At 51.8% G+C, this 21653-nt stretch overlaps 1 protein-coding gene across 1 annotated transcript in view; it reads left to right on the top strand.

Moving 5' to 3' along the window:
* Nucleotides 1–21653, top strand: part of PLXNA2 (plexin A2) — a 234164-nt gene that overhangs the window by 152723 nt on the left and 59788 nt on the right. Inside the window, exons 12-14 of the mRNA XM_004699851.4 lie at nucleotides 3706–3906; nucleotides 5579–5675; nucleotides 10786–10976. Of these exons, the coding sequence (XP_004699908.3) occupies nucleotides 3706–3906; nucleotides 5579–5675; nucleotides 10786–10976 (489 nt within the window). The remainder of the gene's footprint in view (nucleotides 1–3705; nucleotides 3907–5578; nucleotides 5676–10785; nucleotides 10977–21653) is intronic.

The raw sequence follows: 21653 nt of genomic DNA, 5'->3' as shown, positions 1-21653 counted from the left end.
TGTCTCTCTCCCTTGGAGCTGCAGGGAGTTTTGAACTTTGGACCTTGCAGTTAACAGCCCAGTGTAGAACCAGTATGCCGCCAGAGATCCCGGTGGGACTTCCAACAACTGGCTGTATTGGTGGCAGACAGCAATCCTGCACCTGCCTTCAGTCCCAGCAACATCCTTTTCGCCCAAGACTCTCTGCCCCACCACTGGAATTGTTTGCCGGCGCCATTTCCCAGCCCAAAGGGCCTTTTCTCCCTGTTCCCCAAGGACAGGGAGTATCTGGGGCACCAGCCTTTGCTCCCTTTTGGCATCAGAGCTTCCCCGGGAAAATCCTAGCCTGCCTGGCTTGAGAGAAATAGCCAAGTAAATGGAAAAGGCTTAGGAAGCTCTTTCCTATTGGAGCAGGTTGGGAGCCTGCTTAGTGAGGCATGCGGGAAGATTTTCATCATTGTTTGCAAATGTAGTTAATTTGGTTCCAAAATGTCTGCAAATGCAGTCGGTGGGAAATTTTTCAAAAATTCTGGAATCCCTTTTAAAAAACAAAGCAACCACAACAATTTTAAAAAGCAAAACAAAAAGCAGTTCCTAGGCATACCCGTAACATTTACCCATGATCTTCCAAGCTGCTTCAAAGTTAGAAGGATTCTACACATTACTTCCCAAAACCACATTTTGAAGACCCTGCTACTGCAAGTTGAATTCTTCCTCCTGACCCGCCCACTAGGTCTGACAGGCGACTAGCCAACAGAATCTGAACATCTTGCCTCTCTCTCTCACTCTCTGTCTCTCTCTGTCTCACACACACACACACACACACACACACACACACACTCTCTCTCTCTCTCTCTCCCTCTCTCTCTCTCTCCATTATGCCTCAGCCTCACGTCTAATCTAAATTAGAAGTCTAATTTATCACACTCAGAGGGCTGTTTCTGGTCACGTCCATCAGGTGCCTGGCCTTCCCGACAGTGGCGCTCCGTTTCGTTGTTTGTGTTGTTTTCCACTTGGCTATAAATCTCTGAGAGCTTCTTTCAGCACCCACGGGGAGTGGAAGCAAAGCGCAGTACAGAGAAAGTTTATGAGTTGGCAGTGTGAGTGACTAGCTCCTAAACAGGGGCCCCTCTGTGCTGGGCCTCCCTGTGCTACTGCCTCAGCGTCCGCACACCCTGCTCGCCTACAAGCAGAGGGACACCATTAGTGGTCCCCCAGGTCCATCTAGGCCAGCATGTCCCTAAGTGAGGTGGTACTGGAGCAATCTAGGAGGGCTGCAAAAGCAGATACCTACACGTTATCCTGGATTATGGGCTTTAGTACATAAGAGTTTAATTTCCAGGTGGGGGCTGAGTTGATTTTTTTTTAAGGGGACAGTGGGCCAAATGAGTTTGGGAGCCTGTGATCAAAGCATTCCCGATGGCACTCTGTAGGACATTTCCTGGGGATCCAGTTTTTGATCAATCCCCAGACTCCTTACCATTCCAGGTTAATCTTCATGAAATTCCAGAAACAATGATCACTCCCAGTTGGTGAGAGGATCAGACTACTCCTCTAGTCTTGTGAAGTCCTGAGGCCAGGGCTTGACATTCATCTCTAAAGAATCCAGAAAGTTGAAACTAGAAGGAAACTTGGAGATCTTTCCAGCTGTTGCTTTTTGTCTGTATTTCCCATTTTTACTTCCACAAACAGTGACCAAGAGTCTAATGCGGGCAAGGCACGGGGCTACGACCTGAGGGTGTAGGGGCAGAGTGAAACACGGCCTCATCCTCAGGGAGCTCCCGGCCCAGAGAGGAGGCTGGGTATGATCTGGGAGAATGGCCGGGCCCAGCCTGAAGGCAAGGGCAGGGAACGATGGGTCGGGAAAGGCGGTCCAGAGCGGTTCTACTGAGCTGAGTTTAGAAACTGGGCTCACAGGCAGTCAGCTCAAAAGGAGCTGAGACAGGACAAGGCCAATAGGAGGCAGAGGGAGTAGAAGCAGCTTGCTCAAAGGACCAGAAGTTGATAAGGGGTCAACGCTGGCTCATGGTGACATCTGTCACAGAGTGGTGCTCTACAGGGTTCTCCAGAGCTGGTTTTATAGAAGTAGATGCCAGTCCTTTCATGCAAGGTGCCTCTGGGTAGACTCAAACTGCCTCCTTTTAACTTAGCAACTGGGCACATTAACCATTTGAACTGTGTAGGAGGAACCCAGGCGAGGGAGATGGTACCTCCCAAGTTAAGCCTCAGTTCAGTATAACTTCTCAGTGAGGTGCAAGATCAGCCAGGGGGAAAGGCAGGCAGGGCTTCCAGTGATGACGGCCTTGCCGGTGACGCCTAGAGAAGCGAAGCCGGGCTGGAGCCCAGCCTGGAGGAACAGGCCTGCAGCTGGTCCTATTGCTCACCACCGCCTGGGTCATACGAGGTTTCTTAACAAACGAGGGGCTGTCTCTGGCACGAGGAGGGAGGAGGAGACTTTATTTTCTGGAACGATCCCAATACCTTGTGGGAAGTTAGCACTCCTGGCTCCAGGCCCCGAATGCCTGGAGCACCTTCTGTGTGTGTTGGAGTAACATCTGCCCCAAACCAACCAGTAGGCCAAATGCACTGCCTTTGAATGATTCCGACTCATAGCAACCAGGGCAGAGTCAAACTGCCCCTCTAGGTTTCTGAGGCTGAAACTGTTTTATAGGAGCAGAAAGCCTCTGTTTTTCTCCCAAGGTGTGGCTGGTGGTTTTGAACTGCTGGCCTTGCGGTTGGCAGCAAAATTCGTAACTACGCCACATCCACCCCACATATTTCCAGCAGCCCCCACTAACAACCACTACCCAGGTGCAGGGAGCAGGGAGAGAGAGGGGCACCCTGCAGAGAGTTCCCTGGAGAGAGGGAGCGATGTTCGAGTGGAGCTGGTGTCCACATCCTAGCTGCCAGGAGTGAGCAGGTTCGGGTCTCCCCCAGCCCCAGGGGAGACATAGAGAGGGCACTAGCCGGTGGCCCAGAGGCTGGAGTTGTGGGAGGTGGGAATTCGACTTCCAAGGAAGAAGCAGCATCCAGGGATGGAACGGAATAAAACCCACCACCTCGTCTCACTTTCTCTCTCTGGTGGTCCTTCCGAAAGCCCCTCCCTACCAAGGCTTTCTTTTGGGGGGTTTTGTTTTCCAAAGCAACGTAGCGTTCACGCAGGGTCTGGTAATGAAATGAGATAAAAAGGCCGAGCCAGTGTTCAGAGCATCGCCGGGAGGGCTGAGCCACCTCCTGGAAAGCCCCGCGCAGTGGGAGCTGGGGAAGCTGACGTGGCCGATAACAGGGCGCCTCGGGCACTGGGCAATGCCCGGGGCAGAGGAGCTGGAGCTGGGTAATGAGATGAAACTGAGAGGTAGGGGTCTCCGGGGGCCAGGGACAGTGGCGCATGGAGGCTCTTTTATCCTGTGTCTCAGGAGATAAAAGTCCACAGCCTGCCACATTGGTGCTTTAACATTAATTCCTAAATTGTTAACATGCACACCAGATACAGAACAACTCGGGGGATGGCAAAGACCATCTCTAAGCCCCGGGAGCGAAGAGAGAGATCTCCTTCTCTCAGCTGAGTCCACGTGGCTCTCCAGTGAAGTGATGCCCTCCTTGTGGGCAGCCCACCTGCACACAAGAGGGTCTGGCCTGACCTCGGGGTCCAGCCCCCACGGTGGCTCAGGTGAGGCGGCGAGTGTTTGCCGAGGACAGACGGAACCTCTCTGGTTGCCCCTCCAGGACTGTCCCCAGCTAGTGCCCACGGAGGAAATCCTGATACCAGTCGGGGAGGTGAAGCCCATCACGCTCAAGGCGAGGAATCTGCCCCAGCCTCAGTCTGGCCAGCGGGGCTACGAATGCGTCCTGAACATCCAGGGAGCCGTCCACCGGGTGCCCGCCCTGCGCTTTAACAGCTCCAGCGTCCAGTGTCAGAACAGCTCGGTAAGAGGACTCCCAGGACCACGCCCAAGCCTCAGCCTGGCCTGCCCAAGCTGCTAGGGCTTTCCAGGCCCACAGACAGGCCCCACTTCCCCAGGGACAGAGGAGTCTGCAAGCCCTCCGGACCCCTCGGCCAGAGCAGAGCAGGTGAATGCCGTCTGAGGGGGCCAGGTGCTATGAGGGTCCCCGTGGCCAACACAGAGAGTTTTATGTCCCTCCTGAAGTGTGGCCTTTGGTGAAACTTCAGCCTGAGGATCAGCTGTACCCCAAATCGTGTCACACTGTCAGGGTGTGAAGGAACTGGAGGGTCTACCTAGGTGGGGGGCTCGGTAGAAGCAGGATGGAGTGAGGTGAGGTTGACGCGCAGAGAAGGAGGGGGGGCTCGAGAGCAGTGAGGGTTAAACCAATCCTGAATGCCAGACAGAAAGCCATGAGGTGTTTAATTATAATACCAGCCCCAAGAAGATCTTTCTATCTGCCAAGTCCCTGTCTCTGACTGTGGGGGGTCAGTGCGGAGATGTGGGGAGTGGGGGAGGGTGGGAGTGGCGTGACAAAGGTGTTGAGGGAAGCTAATTCGCCTGAGAGAGATAAAGAGAATGTGGGCCTCTTATCAGGGAGCTGTCAGATTCCCGGGTCATGGGCGCTTGGTAGAATTTGTAATCGGTGGAAGGCCGCCAAGCGCTAGGGGAAGGTGGATGAGAAAGGCCCAGAATGCAACAAAGGGAGGAAGGGAGGCAGGAAGGGCTTGGGGCAGAGGTGCTGACAGTGGCATGCCCTCAGGAGCTAAGTGGCCAGGCTTGGGCTAGTCCCCATGGAGAGGATTCAAGGGGGAGACGCACCTTCACAGAGGTACAGGGGGCAGGGACACCTAGACAACGTGTGAGAGGCTGAAACAGCGTGACCCGGGAAGTTGATTCTGAACTTGCCGCCTCTCATGGTGGACCTGCTCAGAGCCGTACCCAGAAAGCTGTGGGCACTTTCCCACGTGGGTTGTGGACCAAAGTCAGGCTCATAGGCAGACATAGGGGCCCACCTCAGTCCTGGCTATCCACCCTTCAACTCTGCTCCAGGATCCTGGGGGTCCACAGAGCCGTAAAGGGGCATCATCGACTTGGGGACTTCTAGAAAGATTGGATTCCTGCTTGCAGAGCAGCCAGCAGGTGGTGGGAAGTGCCTCCCTGAAGACAACAGAGCCAGGAAAGTCAGGGGAGAGAAGTCCTCAGAGATCCCTGTGGAAGGAGACCTTCATGAAGGTCTGAGGTTGGGTTAATGGCTGGAGGTGAGAGTGAAAGGGGGTATCCCTCCTGAGACAGGAACGGAACAAAGACACAGAGAGGGCCCCAGCAGGTGCTTGGACAGACAGGTAGATGCAGAGAGGAATAGATGAGAAGACCCGGGAAGTCAGCTGGGTTCGATTAAGGAGGCCCTGAATGTTGGGTGGGATGCTGTAGCATCAGCTGCAGGGTGTCAGAGGACCAGCACCATCCGATCATCTGAGCAGCCCCTGGGCTTCCCCGGTAGAGGGAAACATGTTGGCCCTAGGGTCTTTCCTTCTAGCATCTGGATCTCCAAGACAGATGCTGGCAGCATGCCTCCCCTCCTCCCCCCCACCCCCGCCCCACCCCCACCGTGACAGAGCCTCACAGGCCTTGCACCTCTGTCCCTCTCCACGCAGTACCAGTACGACGGGATGGATATCAGCAACCTGCCTGTGGACTTCGCCGTGGTGTGGAATGGCAATTTCATCATCGACAACCCTCAGGACCTGAAAGGTAAGTGGCTGTTTCCTGGCGGGCAGTGTTTTGATCTTTGCTGGGCCGTGGACTGGAAAGATGAGAGCGGGCCGCCTCTGTGGCATGAACAATATGTGGCGTCTGTCTGCAGCATGTCAGAGGATCCTAAAGCAACATTTGGAGCCATCAAAGGAGGCCTGTCAGGAGCCCTGTTTTATTACAACCAGAGGCTCCGCTGACCGGCCCGCTGGCTGCTGGCTCAGCGGTGGGATTCTTTGGCTCCTGGAGGCTTTGAAGTACCTGCAGAAGCTGACCTAGGAGAACAGCAGGCAGGGAAGCCCCGCCAGCTGCCCCAGAAGGGAGAGACTGTTCCCTGTCCTTGGCCTCAGTCACTGCACAAAGAAGGCTTCTGATGCCGCGGCTCTCCTAGCCCCTCAGCAGGACCAGCCCACCGACTCAAGCTCACATCTGGAGCAAAGAGGCGCAGGAGGGGGCTTGGGCGGAAGCCAGAGGGGCTCTCCGTGGGGGCAACCTTGGCTCAGAGGAACACACCTCCTCCTTGCCTGCTGGGCTCCTCAAATCTCCAACAAGGGCACACTGCCCTCATTCTCCAGGGCAGTCACGACCCTCCAGATCCGAGAGATGCCCTGCTCGAGAGCCTTCCATGTGAGCAGTGTGGCACCCCGGGGGTTGGGGAGTCCCTGTTCCCCTTCCCAAGTGATCGATGAGGAAACAGAGACCCAGAGAAGCTGAGCAGGGGGCTGAGAGTCAGAGACGGGGCCAGGATGGGAGCCAAACTAGCCCTGTTTCAGAGCCTAAGTGCTTAACTGCTCAGCCCACTGAGATTTGAACTCTGGTCCTTCATCCTTGACTCCACCCACCTCCACCCTAACTAATCTCACCCTGGTTAAGAACACCAGGCACCGCATGTCATAGAGCTAGGGGTGTTGTATGCCTCTCCTTCAGTCTGAGGTCACCTCGTGGGCACGGAGAGGGGACGGAGGCCCCAGGGAAGTCTGCGCACCTTTCAGCGTGTGTGGAGCTGCAGCCGAGTCTCAGCTCTGCTGTTCAGCTTGGTGCTCCTGGGGCGAGGACAAAGAACCCGAGCGTGGGGATGCATTTTCTGTTTTTACCTTCTTTCTCTCTCCCCCCATACTCGGGCCAGATTTCTTGACTATTGAGAGAGAGAGAGAAGACATTTCTCCTACTGAGAATCTGGGCTGAGTTCCCAGAGGTTGTCTCTGCACCTGGAGCTTAGAGAAAAACAGCCCTCTCGAAGCTGTCACGTCAAAACCTCACCGGTGGCTCCCGGCAGCTTTTAAGAAGCTCCTCAAGTGCCTGGGCAGCGGGGACTTCCCACTCCCATACCACCCAGAGCCTGGGTCCCATGAGGGTGTAGCGAGGGCCAAGGCGAGGAAGCCCTTGGCTTCTGGAGTCCGTCACACCAGCGCCTAGAACCTTGCTCATTCACCAACAGCACCATGCACATAGACTCGGCGCCTCTCTGCCTCGAAGGTGTCCTTCTCTGTGAAATGAGGGTCACAGGGTCATCATGAACATCCCATTAACCAGTGGACATGGACCACTTGGCAGACGTCAATGCATGTTTAGTGTATCCTTGCCCTCTTGGGGGACATACCCTCCATCCACAGGGTCACCCTCCTTTCCTGCCAGCTCTGCTCCCCACATGCACTGCCAGCCACCCAATCTCTTTACACCCACGCTGACTTCCGTCCCCCAAACAAGAAAACAGAAGTAACCTGTTGGCATTCAGTCACTTGGGACTCATGACTTCCCCTGAGCCCCAGAGCGTCTCAGTGGCTATGGTTTTTCCAGAAACTGCAAGCCTTCTCTTCCACTGGATGGGCTCAACTTGCAGTTAGTAGCTGACTGCTAAACCATTTTCACGACACAGGGATGCTTCTCCGAGACCTGTGCTATGTTCAGTGCACCATGCAAGCTATCTTCTGAGAACCCATAAAGTCTCAGCAAGGCAGAGTGGGGTTTCAGGATTCCAGTGTGGGCCAGGAACCATCGTCCTTTCTGAAGCACGGGCCTCAAACCTCTCTGAGCTTTTCATTTACTTGCAGAGACAAAGCGAGTCTCCCTAGCCCCGCTCCACCCCACCACCCCCCAATCTGGCAATGAAGACTGATGAGAGAGTTAGGGCAGCAGTTGCCTAAGAATATAATCTGAGGGCTGAGACAATACAATTGTTATCACTGAGATAGTTCAGACTCATTGTGATGCTATGGACAACCCAACTGAACAGCACACTGCCAGAGGATAAGAATGTGCTCCACACTCTTATGTGTGAGCTCACCCGTGCAACTATTGTGCCCATCCATCTTGTCCAGGACCTTCCTTTTTAAGGCTGCCCCTCCAGGGACTGGCCTCTCCTGATAGCATGGCCAAAGTATGGGAGACAAGGTCTCGCCAGGCTTGCCTCTAAGGGGCATTCTGGTTATACTTCACACAAGACCCACCTGGTTGTTCTTTTGGCAGTCCATGGTACTTTCCCTGTTCTTTACCGACAACATAGTTCAAATGTGTCCGCTTGTGTTCAGTCTTCCTTATCGAATGTCCAACTTTCACATGCACATGCGGTGACTGAAAATACCATGGCTTGGATCATGGCTTAGTCCTCAAAATAACATCCTTGCTTTTCTACACTTTAAAGAGGTCTTGCCCAGCAGATTTACCTAATGCATTGTGTCCTTTGGTCTCTTGACTTCTACTTCCGTAAGAATTGGTTGTGGACCGGAGCCAGCTGAAATCCTTGACAACGTCAACCTTTTCTCCATTTATCATGATGTTCCCTATTGGGTCACTTGTGACGATTTTGGTCTTACTTAGACTGAGTTGTAATCCATACTTAAGGATGCAATCCTTGATCTTCAATCGGGAGGGCTTCAAGTCCTCCTCGCTTTCAGCAAGCAGTGTTGTGCCACCTGCATGTCGCAGCTTGTTAATAAGCTTTCCTTCCACCCTGATGCCACGTTCTTCTGCATATACTCCAGACTTCTCTGTTGATTTGCTCAGCATGCAGATTGAAGAAGTATGGTGAGAGGATGCAACCTTTCCTGATTTTAAATCATGCAGTACTACTTGTTCTTTTCCCACAATTGCTTTTTGATCCAAGTTCAGGTTTCACAGGAGCACTTACAAGTGTTCTGGAATCCCTATTCTTCTCAAGGCTATCCATAGTTTGCTTTGGTCCACACAGCCCAATGCCTTTGGATACGCAATGAAAACACAAATAGACATCGTTTGGGTATTCTCTATTTCCAGCCAACATCCATCTGATGTCAGCAATGATACCTGTTGCTCCACGTCTCTCTTCCCCCTCTTGTCTTTTTAATGACCTTTTGCTTTCTCCATGTATGATGTTCTCAATGTCCTCCCACAGCTCATCAGTTCTTCTGCCGTTAGTTTTCAGCGCATCAATTCTGTTCTTGAGATGTTCTCAAAGCTCGAGTGGGATAGACTCAAGGTTGTATTTTGGCTTGAGTGGATTTGATTTCATTTACTTCAGCTTCAACCTTGAACTTACATATGAACAACTGATAATCTGTTCCACAGTCAGCCCCTGGCCTGGTTTTAGCTGCGGGCAGTGAACTTCTTTTCTTCCCACACATGTGGTCAATTTGATTTCTGTGTATTCCATCTGGAGAAGCCGCGTGTATAGTTGCCTTTTGTGTTGTTGAAAACAGCTATTTGGTGTGAACAAGGCATTAGCCTTGCAAAATTCTATCATGTAATCTCCAGTTTCATTTCTGTTACCAAGGCCAGATTTTTCAACTACTGCTCATTCCTGTTGAGTTCCAACTTCTGCATTCCAATTGCCAATAATTACCAATGCATCTTGATTGCATGTTTGATAAATTTCAGACTGAAGAGGTTGGTGGAATTCTTCAATTTCTGCCTCATTAGCTTTAGTGGTTGGTGCACAAATTTGAATAATAGTTACATTGATTGGATTTCCTTGTATTCAAATAGATAGTATCCATCACAAACAGCACTGTACTTCAAGAGAGATCTTTGAAGTGTCTTTTTGTAGGGTGAATGAAGAGTCATTCCCCTTAAATGTGTCATTCCCGGCACTTTAAGCCATATGGTTGCCTGATTCAAAACGACGGACACCAGTCCATTCCAGCTCTCTTAAACCTAGAATATCGATCCGTGTGCCTTCCCTCTCATTTTTAGCAACTTCTGATTTTCCTAAAGTCATACTTCGTACATTCCATGGTTCAATTTTTAATTGATTTTTGCAGCTGTTTCTTCTCATTGTGAGCCTTGCCCCCTTGGTAAATGAAAGTCCCAAAGGCTTTCCTCCACCCACCTGAGTATGATCGCTTCCACTCTGAGAGGGCACTTCTTTCTCAGATCCATTGTGAGCGCCTTCTGACCTCAGGGGCTCATCTTCCGGCATTGTCTCTGGCTAGGTTCTGCTTCTGTCCAGTAGGTTTTTAGGAACTGGCAATGTGTCGATGTCATCCAGAGGGTTTCCCGTGGCTAATTCTTCTGAAGTGGACAGGCTACTCCTTCTTTGTCTGCAAATGCTGCTGGACCCTGTTCACTTTGGGTGACCATGCTGGTATTTGAAATATCAGGGACATAGTCTTCAGCCACTACAGTACAACAAACTGACAGATAAGTGGTGGAAAAAATACAATAGCCATGCACAGACTATCGAATATGAAATAGGCATTGGGCTAAGCACTTAACAGACGTAGACCATCCCAGTAAAACCTCACAATGGACCACTCTCAGTAGCCCTGTTTTATAGATTAGCTCAACGAGGTTTAAGGAGAGAAATGACTTGTCACGTGGCTAACAAGTGGGTGGTCACCACAAAAGGCCTGAGCCCATTCAACCTCGAGTCAACACGTCTATGATTTTCTATAGTGTCTTTGCATTCAGGTGATTAGTATAATTCTACGAGCTTATATAATTTGATTATCTGTCATGCCTTTACTACTACCAACGGGTTCAACAGATTATGAAATCTGCATCCATTATCCTTGCAATGATAATGACTCTCAGCGGTAACGCCCATGGCTGGGAGCAGTTTTCAGCCTACCTGCTAGAGAAGGTTGGCATGTGACCAGCCTTCCCGGAGGTCATCCATGACCCTTTCTCTTTGCAGTCCACCTCTACAAGTGCGCAGCCCAGCGGGAGAGCTGTGGCCTCTGCCTGAAGGCCCACCGGAAGTTCCAGTGCGGCTGGTGCAGTGGCGAACGCCGATGTACCCTCCACCAGCACTGCACTAGCCCCTCCAACCCCTGGCTCGATTGGTCCAGCCACAATGTCAAGTGCTCCAACCCCCAGATCACCGAGGTGAGTCACCCGAGTTTCCTGACCCAGAGGGAACAAGCAGTAGCTGACCTCAGGGCCGTGAGAGAGGAGGCGTGTGCATCCAGTCTTGACGGATGAGTTTGGGCTTAGCTGCATGTCATGTGAGGGTGTAGAGAGGCCCCCGTGTGTAAGGGCCAAGGGCACAGAGTGGCGTCCGCATGCCTGTATGTGCGTGCATGTCTTGCGTGCGTGCGCACACAGTCAGCCGGGACTCCCTGCCAGGCGCGTGCACGGAGCCAGGTGGGGACAGGAAATTCGATCCGTGGTGGGTGAGCATTTCTCGGCAGAAATGTGATGGTTTCGGGGGCTGCAATTAGCTCAGGGTGGCAGAGTTGAAAACGGAAGGAGAAAAGTCAAGGCAGGCGCTGCATTAGCCACCACGCTGCCTCCCAAGGTTCGCGCCTTGCCCCAATTTGTTGGTGCGTTTTAATGGAAAGAAATAGGCAATTAATTATCCCGAGCGGGGAATAACATGATGGTTCCTGAATAGCAAATTGCAAAGGCAGATGAATAGATGATGCGGCTAAAAATGATGCAGCTGCTCACATTTGAAAGGCCGGCGAGAGGGAGAGTGGCTCTTCACGTTGGCTGCATTCTGAGCTCATCACTCCTCGACGCCCCCTCCCTCCCCCAAGTCACTAACTGCCAGTTGTGCTTTGAAATGAATCTCACATTTCTCGTTGGCATGAGGAATAAAGAAGGGAGCAGGGACCCCTTGGGGGTTGGAGTGCTTGAGAAAGCTGGGAGGAGCCGTGCCTTAGCTGCCTCTTGGCTGGGTGCAGGCATCCCCTTTTTCCTTGCCTTGGCTCCCCTACGGCCCCCCCAAATTCCACCCCACTTCTCCTCTGGGATGCACAGAGTGCCTGGAAATGTCACCATATTCTCTCACTGCCACTGAGTCCATTTCAGCTCGTCGTGACCGTATAGGGCAGAGTAGAACTGTCCCCATGGGTTTCCGAGACTGTCATCTCTATGGAATCAGACAGCCTCGCCTTTATCCCTCAAAACGGCTGATGGGCTCAAGCTGCAGAACTAGTGCTTAGCAATAGGGCCCCTTGGGAAACTTCGGTAGCATGCTTGTAATTGCATCGAACGTTCAGGTGAGTTAAATATATATATAAAATATGTATGTTCAAGATCAAGAGGGTATTGCCAACGTGGACCTGGTGTCAGGTGGGTCATCTGGAGAAGCAAGGTGTCTCCCCGAAGCCTCACAACCTAGAGAGCAAGTATTTTCATCTGCACTTTACACATGAAGAAGAGGAGGCTCCGAGAAACTCAACAGGTAACTTGCTCAGGATCACACTGCTGAGAAGTGGCAGAGACAACGTTCAAGTTCGGTGTTACTTAAGTACAACACCATTTCAAATCCTCCGCCCTGTGCCCAATGACATATCCAAACCTTTCCTGGCTGATAGAGACCAAATTGGAATGCGTGGGTGGTGTATCTGGACAGGTCGATGGTTTGAGCCTAGCCAGGTGTGCCTAGGAAGAAAGCCTTGGCGATCAGCTTCTGCAAAGTCACCTCTGACAACCTGCTGGAGCACAGTTCTTCTCTGATGCACATGGGACTGCCGCACGTTGAAACAGGCTTCCTGGCAATGGTTTATTTTGTGTTCTACGGGCAAGCGCGGTGTAAATCCATTCCTATGGCCACGTGTCCGTGGGAAAGTGCAGCGCTGTGGGAGAGTGTTTGTACATTCCATCCTCATCCAGGCAGGAAGCAGTTCTGTGGGCTTAGAGCAGTGGTTCTCAACCTTCCTCATGCTCAACCCTTTCAGATAGTTCCTCATGTGGTGGTGACCTCCCCCAGCCATAAAATTATTTTCCTTGCTACTTCATCACTGTCATTTTGCTACTGTTATGAATTGGGCGACCCCTGTGAGAGGGGTCACGACCCACAGGTTGAGAACCAGTAGTAGACACTGCCTCTGGGCTTCCTCATCCCATCTGATGCAGCCGGGGTCACACTGGGGATTCTTGCTTTGTCCTATCTGGCTGGAAGAGATTGCCCCAGCCCCTGCCTGCCCTGTGATGGCTAGCCCCCAGAGCTGCCCAGGGCTTCGTGTCTTCTCTGTGAGTCCGGCGATTTCTGGCAACTGCTGCCTTGAGAATGTGCACCCAGGAGTGGATTGCCCAATAAGCAAGTAAGCACAGACTAACTTGTGCTTACTCACTCATCCTTAGCGAACCAATTCACCTGGGCCTCCAAGTTGTCGTGAAAGTGTGGACTGTTGATGAATAAGTAAGCACAAGTAACCTGGCTGTGTGCACGCTCTCTAAGATGTGAAAAGAGGTGTTAATTCTGCTGGAAGGGGCAGTCGTGTTGGGAGAGAGACAGATGTCAGCTATACCTAGAAGGAGAACCTTTGATGTGGTGAAAAATATGTGCAGTTGTTCACTCTAGATTAGTATGTATGCACATGTAAGCCCATGTTTACTTTACTTGCTGGGTAATCCAAACCTGAGCATGGTTCTGGAATGCCTGCTGTGGTGTGGTGGTTTCAGTGAGGCAGCACTGGCCTCCGTCAGCACCTCCCACCTCCACCCACCCCAGCTGCTGCCCCTCCGACAGCCCTTGGGCTGAGGTCCACCCTTTCTCCCTGGAAACCCTGGGCCTTGGCCCTGCTCACTGACTGAGGACCAACAGGCTGCTCTGTTCACAGAGGACACCCAAACTGCATGGAAGCTAATTAACCCCCTGAGGTAATTAGGCGGTAATTGATTTTCCCAGGGAGCATTTCAGCGGGATTCTGACGCCCCAAGCAGTGGTGTTGCCTGATGGCGTTTCTCTGTCTCTCTTTCCATTTAAAAAAATTCAGCAGTTTTATTGACATATAGTTCATATGCCATACGATGACCGATGACATGGTTTGAATATGTTGAAGAGCATGTGTAATCATCACCACAATCAATGTTAGAACATTTTCTTCTTTCTTGTACTCATTAGCTCTCAATGCCCCCCACCCGCATCTTCCCCTGCCATAATCCTAAGAAACTATTAATCTAGTTACTGTCTCAATAAACTTACCTATCCTAGATTTCATATAAAGAAACTCCTACCAACAGAAGATAAATCTCAGTCCAAAAGAGAGCAGAAAATAGTACAAACTAGAATAAACTTAAAATGGGTCAAAAGGGAAAAGAAATAATAAAGCATTCCATTTTAACCCATCGATATCCACATGAATCCACTTTCCAACGCACTGTGTCCAAGGGCCGACTATTCATCCTGGCCGAGGGTCAGAGGGCATTCACCGGAGGCTTCGTCTGCATGTGGACTTTACAAATGGGTTTTGGGATTTCACTGTCATCCTTAGCCTTGTGCACACCAGACACTCAGAGTTTAAGTTTTAGTGGAACTCCCTCTTCCGATCTTGGATTGTATTATCCTGCTGGTGTTTCTCGGGTCAAAGGTGTCCAGTAGTGGAGCAGCGCCTTCGGTGGAAGAGACAAGCCATGCTTTCTTCTCCGTCACGTGCAGTAAAGGCAGTGTCCAGACCTGCAACTTACCAAGGCTTTCTTACTGCATCATTTTCTGTTCATTTTCATCTTTCCCCCCAAGCCTGGCCTCCTTTCCCCGATAAAAGTCACTTTTCTTTATTTCTTTTTTTATTTTTAACTTTTCACTTTTTGAAATAATGTTGCACTCAAAAAAGGGTACGAAAATAGCACAGAGAACTTTTATATACCCTTCGCCCAGATGCTCCAAAATTAGCATCTTACATAACCACAGCATAATTACCAAAATTGGGAAATTAGCATTGATCCAGCCCTACCCTCTAATCGACATGCCTTTTACATGCTGCGGATGCCCTTGCTCAGCTCCAGGATCCCATGCAGGGTCACAGGTTCTGATTCACTGCCCTGCTGTCCCGGTCTTTTAATCCTCTGTCTTCCGTTGTCTTTCGCGGCCTTGACCCTTTTGAAGAGTGCTGGCCTCATTTTGTAGAATATCCCTCAAGTTGAATTTGTCTCAGGCTTCCTCTTGATTAATTCCAGGTGAGGTTGTTTCACTTTGGGTTTTACAGGAAGCACTCGAATCCGTAGATGTAGATATTTGCTGGGTACGTGTCAAAGGGGCACAAACTCCCGATGGTCACATCTTGAGTAATGTTAGCAACAAAAGAATGACAATAATGGACTATGACCCATAAATTAAAGTCAGACTCCACAGCCCTTATTTTTCATATAAATAAGTGATTAAATAAGAAAGGAGAGAGGAGAAAGGCATTTTTTTACAATGGAATTCCAACTAGTTAAAAACAAACAAACAAGTAAATGCATGGCTATCAAGTTTTTTTCTGACTCACAACAACCCTATAAAATAGAGTAGGACTGTCCCTGCAGATTTCTAAGACTGTAGCTCCTCACGGGAGTAGAAGGCCTCTTCTCCAGGGGATCTGCTGGTGAGTTCAAAATGCCAAACCTGTGCTCATAGTGAGCCTAAAGGACAGACAGAACTGCTCCTATGGGGTTCTGAGACAGTAACTCTTCACAGGAGTAGAAAGCCTTGTCTGTCTCCCAAGGAGCGGCTGATGGTTTTGAACTGCTAACCCATGGTGCCTAATCCACTGTGCCACTAGGGTTCCTTCCCTCTTGTCTTTGGCCGTCATGTATAAATATGGCCTCTGTATCTACAGCATATTTCAAAAAGTTTGGGGGGGGGGGGTGGAAACCAAAAGAAAATTGAATTTTCCCCACAAACTACTTTTTGAAGCCCCCACCTACAGTTGCCTACTCTGGCCATGTTGCACCGGAGAGCTCTGTCTTAAGCCACGTGAAATCAGCAGAATGCTGCCACGTCCTTTGATGCCTTTGTCACTGGCCTTCTCTTCAAATGCCTTAGCCCACATCTGAGCAAGCCCAGGTACAAGCAAAGGTCACTTCTGACACAGAACCTTCTGGACGCGTGAAGAAAACATTCTATAAACCGTGATGATTGCTGGGGGTGCCAACTGTTCAATCCCGGAAGCGGGTGGGGACTAGACTGGGGTTGCCCTGCCTAGAATCCGGAAGATAAATAAGATGACCTCAGAAGAGTTCTGCTTTAGGAAAAGCCCTGGGCTCCAGCTTCGTTGGATGAACAACAGTGTTCTTGCAGAATACCTTCCTACCCCGCTGTCTCCATAGCGACCCAGGCCACCCCTAGAGACCCATCTTTTATAGCAGCTTCATGTAGGACAAGCTGTACAGCCTACCGAGTTTCCCAGTTTGCATAAACTTCAGGTTAGGACCCCCTCAGGACTTACCGTCTGCTGCTTCTCAGCCGGCGCGTGGTGTGATAATGACGCTGTCCCCTGTGGGAAGCATCCCAGGCTGTTCCCATTCCAGCTGTCATCCCAGGCGTCTGTGCACATATCACCAGCAAGAGAAAGCCTGCAGAGCCTGGGAGATGCCTGGCGCACCAGTTCTGCTCTCCTCAGCCGGGTGAGGATGGTAGGTTAAGCATTAGGCTGCTAACCACAAGGCAGTGGTTCAAATCCACCAGCCTCTCTGTGAGGGAAGGACGAGGCCATCTGCTCCCACTTAGCCTTAGAAATCCTCTGCAGCGTTCTACCTTCAGGTATACCCCTCCAAACTAACCTAACCTAAACTCCCAGCCGGTGAGTGGATTCTGGCTCATAGTGACTCTGTGGAACAGGGTAGAACTGCCCCCTTGGGTTTCTGAGACTCATTCTGTTGTGTAACCCCTGGTGAGTTCAAGCCCCAGCCTGTGGCCAGCAGCTGACTAAGCTGCTCCCTAGACCACCAGGGCTCCTCACTGCCATAGGGAAACCCCTAGGCGGCAGCAGGGGTCGGTATCTGTTGGATTCTCAAAGAGGAGGATGCAGAGAGCCGCCCTGGGGAACGCAGGGCCCAGAAAAAGCATTTCCCGAGTAGCCGTGCGAGCAGGCAGGGTACCACATTGGGGAGAGGAGACTGAACTGGGGTCCTGCAGAACTAAGAGGGAAGAAAAGGGCTTGGGAGCTAAGGTGGCAGAGCTCCGCCCTCCAAGGGAGCATGCTGAGCACAGGGAGACGTCCCTCATCATTGCAAACTAATGGACACACATTCAGCGAGTAGCGAGTACGTGATTCGTGTGTAGCAGGTGCCATGCTAGGCTTGCAAACTGTCACTGGGATAAGCAGGTGCTGGGAGGAGACGGCTCCCCCAGCACAGGCTCAGGCTATAGCTGAACATGGGCACCTTGAAGAGAATAGAACCCACCAGCCGCTTCTGGGGAGAAAGATGAGATTGTTCCTCTAAAGATGGGCAGACTCAGAAACCCTGCCCAGGGTCGTTATGAGGTGGAATCAGCTCAGTGACCGTGAGCTTTTGGGTTCCATTTCTCTGGGTAGCTTCTAGGGGCCGTAGTGGCATAGTGGTTATGCATTGGACTGCAAACCCCGAGTTTAGCAGTTCAAAACTACTAGCTGCTCCTTGGGAGAGAGGCTTTCTACTCACATCAAGAGTGATCGTCTCTGAAGCCCACAGGGATGGTTCTACTCTGTCCTAGAGAGTCGGTGTGAGTCGGCACTGACCCAATGGGAGTGATTGTTTGTTCGCTAAGCTTTGCTATTGATGCCCCAGGGTGAGGCAAACAGTGAACAAATTTGGTTCCTAACTAAAAGGTTGGAGGTTGGAGTCCACCTAGAGGTGCCTTGGAAGAAAGGTCCTGGTGATCTGCTCCCCAAGCAGCAACTCTTGAAAATCCTGCAGAACGCTGTTCCACTCTAACATGCCGTGAGTCCAAGCCAACTTGATGGCAGCCGGTTTGGGTTTTGCTTAAACTTTTCTATTAATTAATTTTTCATTTTCAGTAACTCCCCTAATCCCTAACTAGTCTGTGTTCGGGGAACACGCTGTCTGTAACATTACCCTAGGTACATGAAGCCAGGAAAGAAAATCAATGATAGAAAACCTTGTACATTGTCCTCAGAAACTGAGCATAAATGATTCTTGTTACTCTGATCGTCTGAGATGGCCCACTGCTCTGCTTCCCCTGCCCTCCACTTGCTCAGATCATTCACACTTGGTTTTGTCTTGGTCCCTGACTTCTCCCTGATGCAAATGTATTTGAGAAACCATTCTGGGAGCTGGGACATTTACAAGTCTTTATCTGCAAGGCTGCACTACTCTCTGCAGGAAAAGGCCATGAGCTACCTGCCTAGGGCTGGAGCAACTCGCTGCAAAGTTCCCACCAAATAAATAAAGAAATAAGTCAACCAGCTTCCCGGAGAAACAAGCCGGCGCTCTGATCTCCCGTTCATTTATTTGCAGGGCTCATTAATATAACATCACTGCAACAAACAGCTAACGGGGTATGGTGTCAGGATGAATAATGGAGTTACTCTGCTGAGATAACAATTAGGTTTTGAATGTGCTATCAGCTAAGACAGAGCCAGCAAGGAAGGATTCACACCGGGCAAGAGAGCTGGCACTGCCAACACCGTAGATTCCTGCAGAGCCTGTCAGCTAGGTTCCAGCCTACAGGGAAGAGGGCCCACCCCAGTGCACACATATTCAAGGACATACACCCATGCCCCACTCTGCCCTGCATGTTGGAAAAGAATGCACCCAGCATTCAGGGTCTGTCATGAGCCAGGATGGGAGAGGTGCAGGCAAGAAGTTAGCATCACTGCCTTCTAATGCACAGAAGACCCTAAGCCTCAGGGCAGGAGGACGTGTCCTGGAGAGGTGTAGCTGTCTGTACTCCCTCTGTGCGAGCTCCCAATGAGAACCCTCCTGAAAGCCCATCTCAGTCCCAGGAGCATTGCTCACAGAGTGTGGCCATTGGCTAGGACAGCCCTTCTTCAGATGCTATGTCAGCCACTCCCAAAACTAGCCTTGGGTCCTGCCATGCTGCGGATCTGACAAGATCTTCCCAGACCCCACCTGAGAAAATGCCCACTTCCCGTGCGGCTGCCTGCTCTGCTCCCACCAAGGCCCACAGCAAGGCAATGCCCAACAACTCCACCTGCGATGACGCTTGTAAAAACAGAGCCCCTCTTCCTCTGGACCTCAGCTAGCCTGGCTTCTGTTCTAATTCCTTCAAAAAGAATAGCTTGCTATGCTGTGCCTCGCACTGCATTTATGCCAGTTCCTACCAGCTGAGTCTGAGTCTGTGCGGGCTTATGTGTGTCAGAGTAGAATGGTGCTCCAGGGGGTTTGCAATGGCTAGTTTTCTCTAAGTAGATCACCAGGCCTTTCTTCCAAGTGCCTCTGGGTGGACTGGAACTTCCAGCCTCTTCATTAGAAGCCAAGCACATTAACCACTTATACCACCCAGGGACTGCACACTGGATCTAGTACCTTATGCCGATTGTTGCGTGTAGATCTCGGCAGCCTTTGTGAGTCCGGGGCTCTTTGTGGCCTCACCTCATTTAGAGCATAGAGACTCCGGAGCACTGTGAGGAGAGATGAATTTGCTTGAGGTCACATTGCCAGTGGGTCTGGGAACTAGGGTTTCATCCTCAGCTGCAGGATTCTCGGGCCCTCACCTTGGGCAGCTGCCCTGCCCTTCATTCTTTTCTGGGCTGGCACCAAACTCTTGGTCTGCAGGGCTCTGCGAGGGCCAGAGCAGGCCCCAGGTCTTCGTCAGTCCAGCTGCGGAGATGGAAAGAGATCCGGCAGTCCCTGCTCCCAGCATCATTCTGGAGAGGTGACACAGGACAGGGCTGAGTGGAAGGAAGGGCAGACACCACGCTGCGGAGCCGGGACAGAGAGGAGCGGGTAGAAGAGCAGCTCTGGGAGAGGGTAGTCACTGGGCTTCAGACCAGCAACGCTGACTTCGGGGCTCCTTGGGGAGCAGCTCCAGACAGCCTTGGTGAGGGCGCAGGATGGAGCAGGGGCACCTCTGCTGTGAGATCCAGAGTCAGCCCTCCCAGGGAGGGGCGGGGAGACACACACCTAGACCTGGCTGGGTTCTTTCACCCACTGTGAATTTGAGGCACTGGCTGGGCCACGCTGGGACATGATCCCCATGTCTGAAAAGTGGGAAGGAGAATCGTGTCCGCTGGTTTGGAGCCCTCAGTGGGAATCTGGTCACGAGTGCTTAAGAACAGGGAGCCACTGTTACCAGAATCTCCAGTAACCTGGAGCTCGCCCCCTGCTTCGGCCATTTCTCCCCCGTCCCTATAGGGTGGGTGCGTGCTGTTGAGTGATTCCAACTCTGAGTGGCCTTCAGGGATAGCATCGAGCTACGCCATGGGGTTTCCTAGGCTGTAACTTTTTAGGACACTTTTTGGAGTGGCTGGTGGGTTCTAACTGCCATGCCTGATGAGCAGCTGAGCGCTTAACCACTCATTGTACCAGCAGGGCTCCCGAGGCCTGTGCTGAGCAGGAGATAGGCAGGGTGTATGGTGACGGCCCTCCGCTGTAACCAAGCGGTTGCGGGTTCAGCTTCGCCCAGAGGTGCTTGGGAAGAAGAGGCTGGCAGTCTACTGAGACATCAGCCCCGAGGAGCCTGTGGGGCACAGTTCTCCTAGTTCTATTCTGGCACCCATGGGTCCCACGGGCTCAATTGAACTTGATGGCAACTAGGTTTAGAGTCAGTGGAAGAACTGTTTCCTGAGACCCAGCCCCTCTGCCCGCTCCAGCCTCCCCCCTGCCAGATCCCTCAAAGGTGGGTGCCCCTCCAAGACTCTGCCCCAGTCCCAGCTGTGTCTGAGCACCGCCTGCCCGGGCCTCCCACCCTGCCCGGGCCTCCCACCCTGCCCCCTCGGCTCTCCCCAGTGGTAATTAATAGGCTGCATCTGCTCTCGCCCTTGGGCGGCTTTGTGGCACAGTTCCCTCCGAACTGTTCAATTATTGGCTGCAAGAATCAGGGCAAGTGCAGCGTGGCGGCGGCTGTTTTCCAGGTCAGGGCACCCACGGAGGAAAACAAACATGATGGAGCCTGGCAGGAATACAGATTCCCCTGGGGTGCTTCAGTGCCCTGCGTGCCACAGGCAGGCTGTGCTGCTGCTGGCAGGTTGGATCCGAGTAGATAGGGAACGTGGTTTCCCAAACCAGAGGTTCCAGCAAGCAATGGGAGGGCCCCCACAGAAGACAGCAGTCTCCCAGCTAACCTGCTCTCAGGAGCGCACAAGCTTTGGCTGGTGCAGGTCAGCTGTGTCCAGTCCTTCTGGCCTGCTCAGCCTGACTCTGAGGGGCATCTACAGAAAGACCAGGTCGGAACTCGGACTCGCCACTTTATGCATGGGCATGGCCAGGACTACCCCAGGGCAGGGCTTTGGGATTGCTGGACTGAGCCCTCTGGCGTAATATCTTCCTCATATTTCCCCACGGAGACACACGTTCTCATGCACAGCCCCCTTAGGGAGGGGGCAGTATTGGTTCATCAGTAGAACCCCTGGGGCCCAGGTTGTGTCCACGGCGCATGTATCCCAAGCACATGCACCACGCATCTGTCAGTAGAGGCTGAGCCAGTCTCAGTGCTGCTCCCAGGCCAAAACAGACTAGGAAAAAAGACCTGGTGATCCCCTGCCCAGAAATCAGCCTAAGAAATCCTGATGGATCACAGTGTTCTGATCTGCAACCCTTAACAGGGACAATGTAGGACATCGTGCATGGGGGGGTCACCATCAAAGGCACTGGGGAGCAGCCCCATGGCAGCTAACAACCTCAACAAAGCTTGAAGACACTCAAACTGACCTCATTGCTATGAGTCACTTC

This window comes from Echinops telfairi, unplaced genomic scaffold (assembly GCF_000313985.2).
Source record: "Echinops telfairi isolate 266 unplaced genomic scaffold, ASM31398v2 ScPeMD7_7424;HRSCAF=8462, whole genome shotgun sequence".
Lineage (NCBI taxonomy): Eukaryota > Metazoa > Chordata > Mammalia > Afrosoricida > Tenrecidae > Echinops > Echinops telfairi.
Note: the sequence above shows the minus strand (reverse complement) of the source record. Positions and strands in the feature narration are given on the sequence as shown.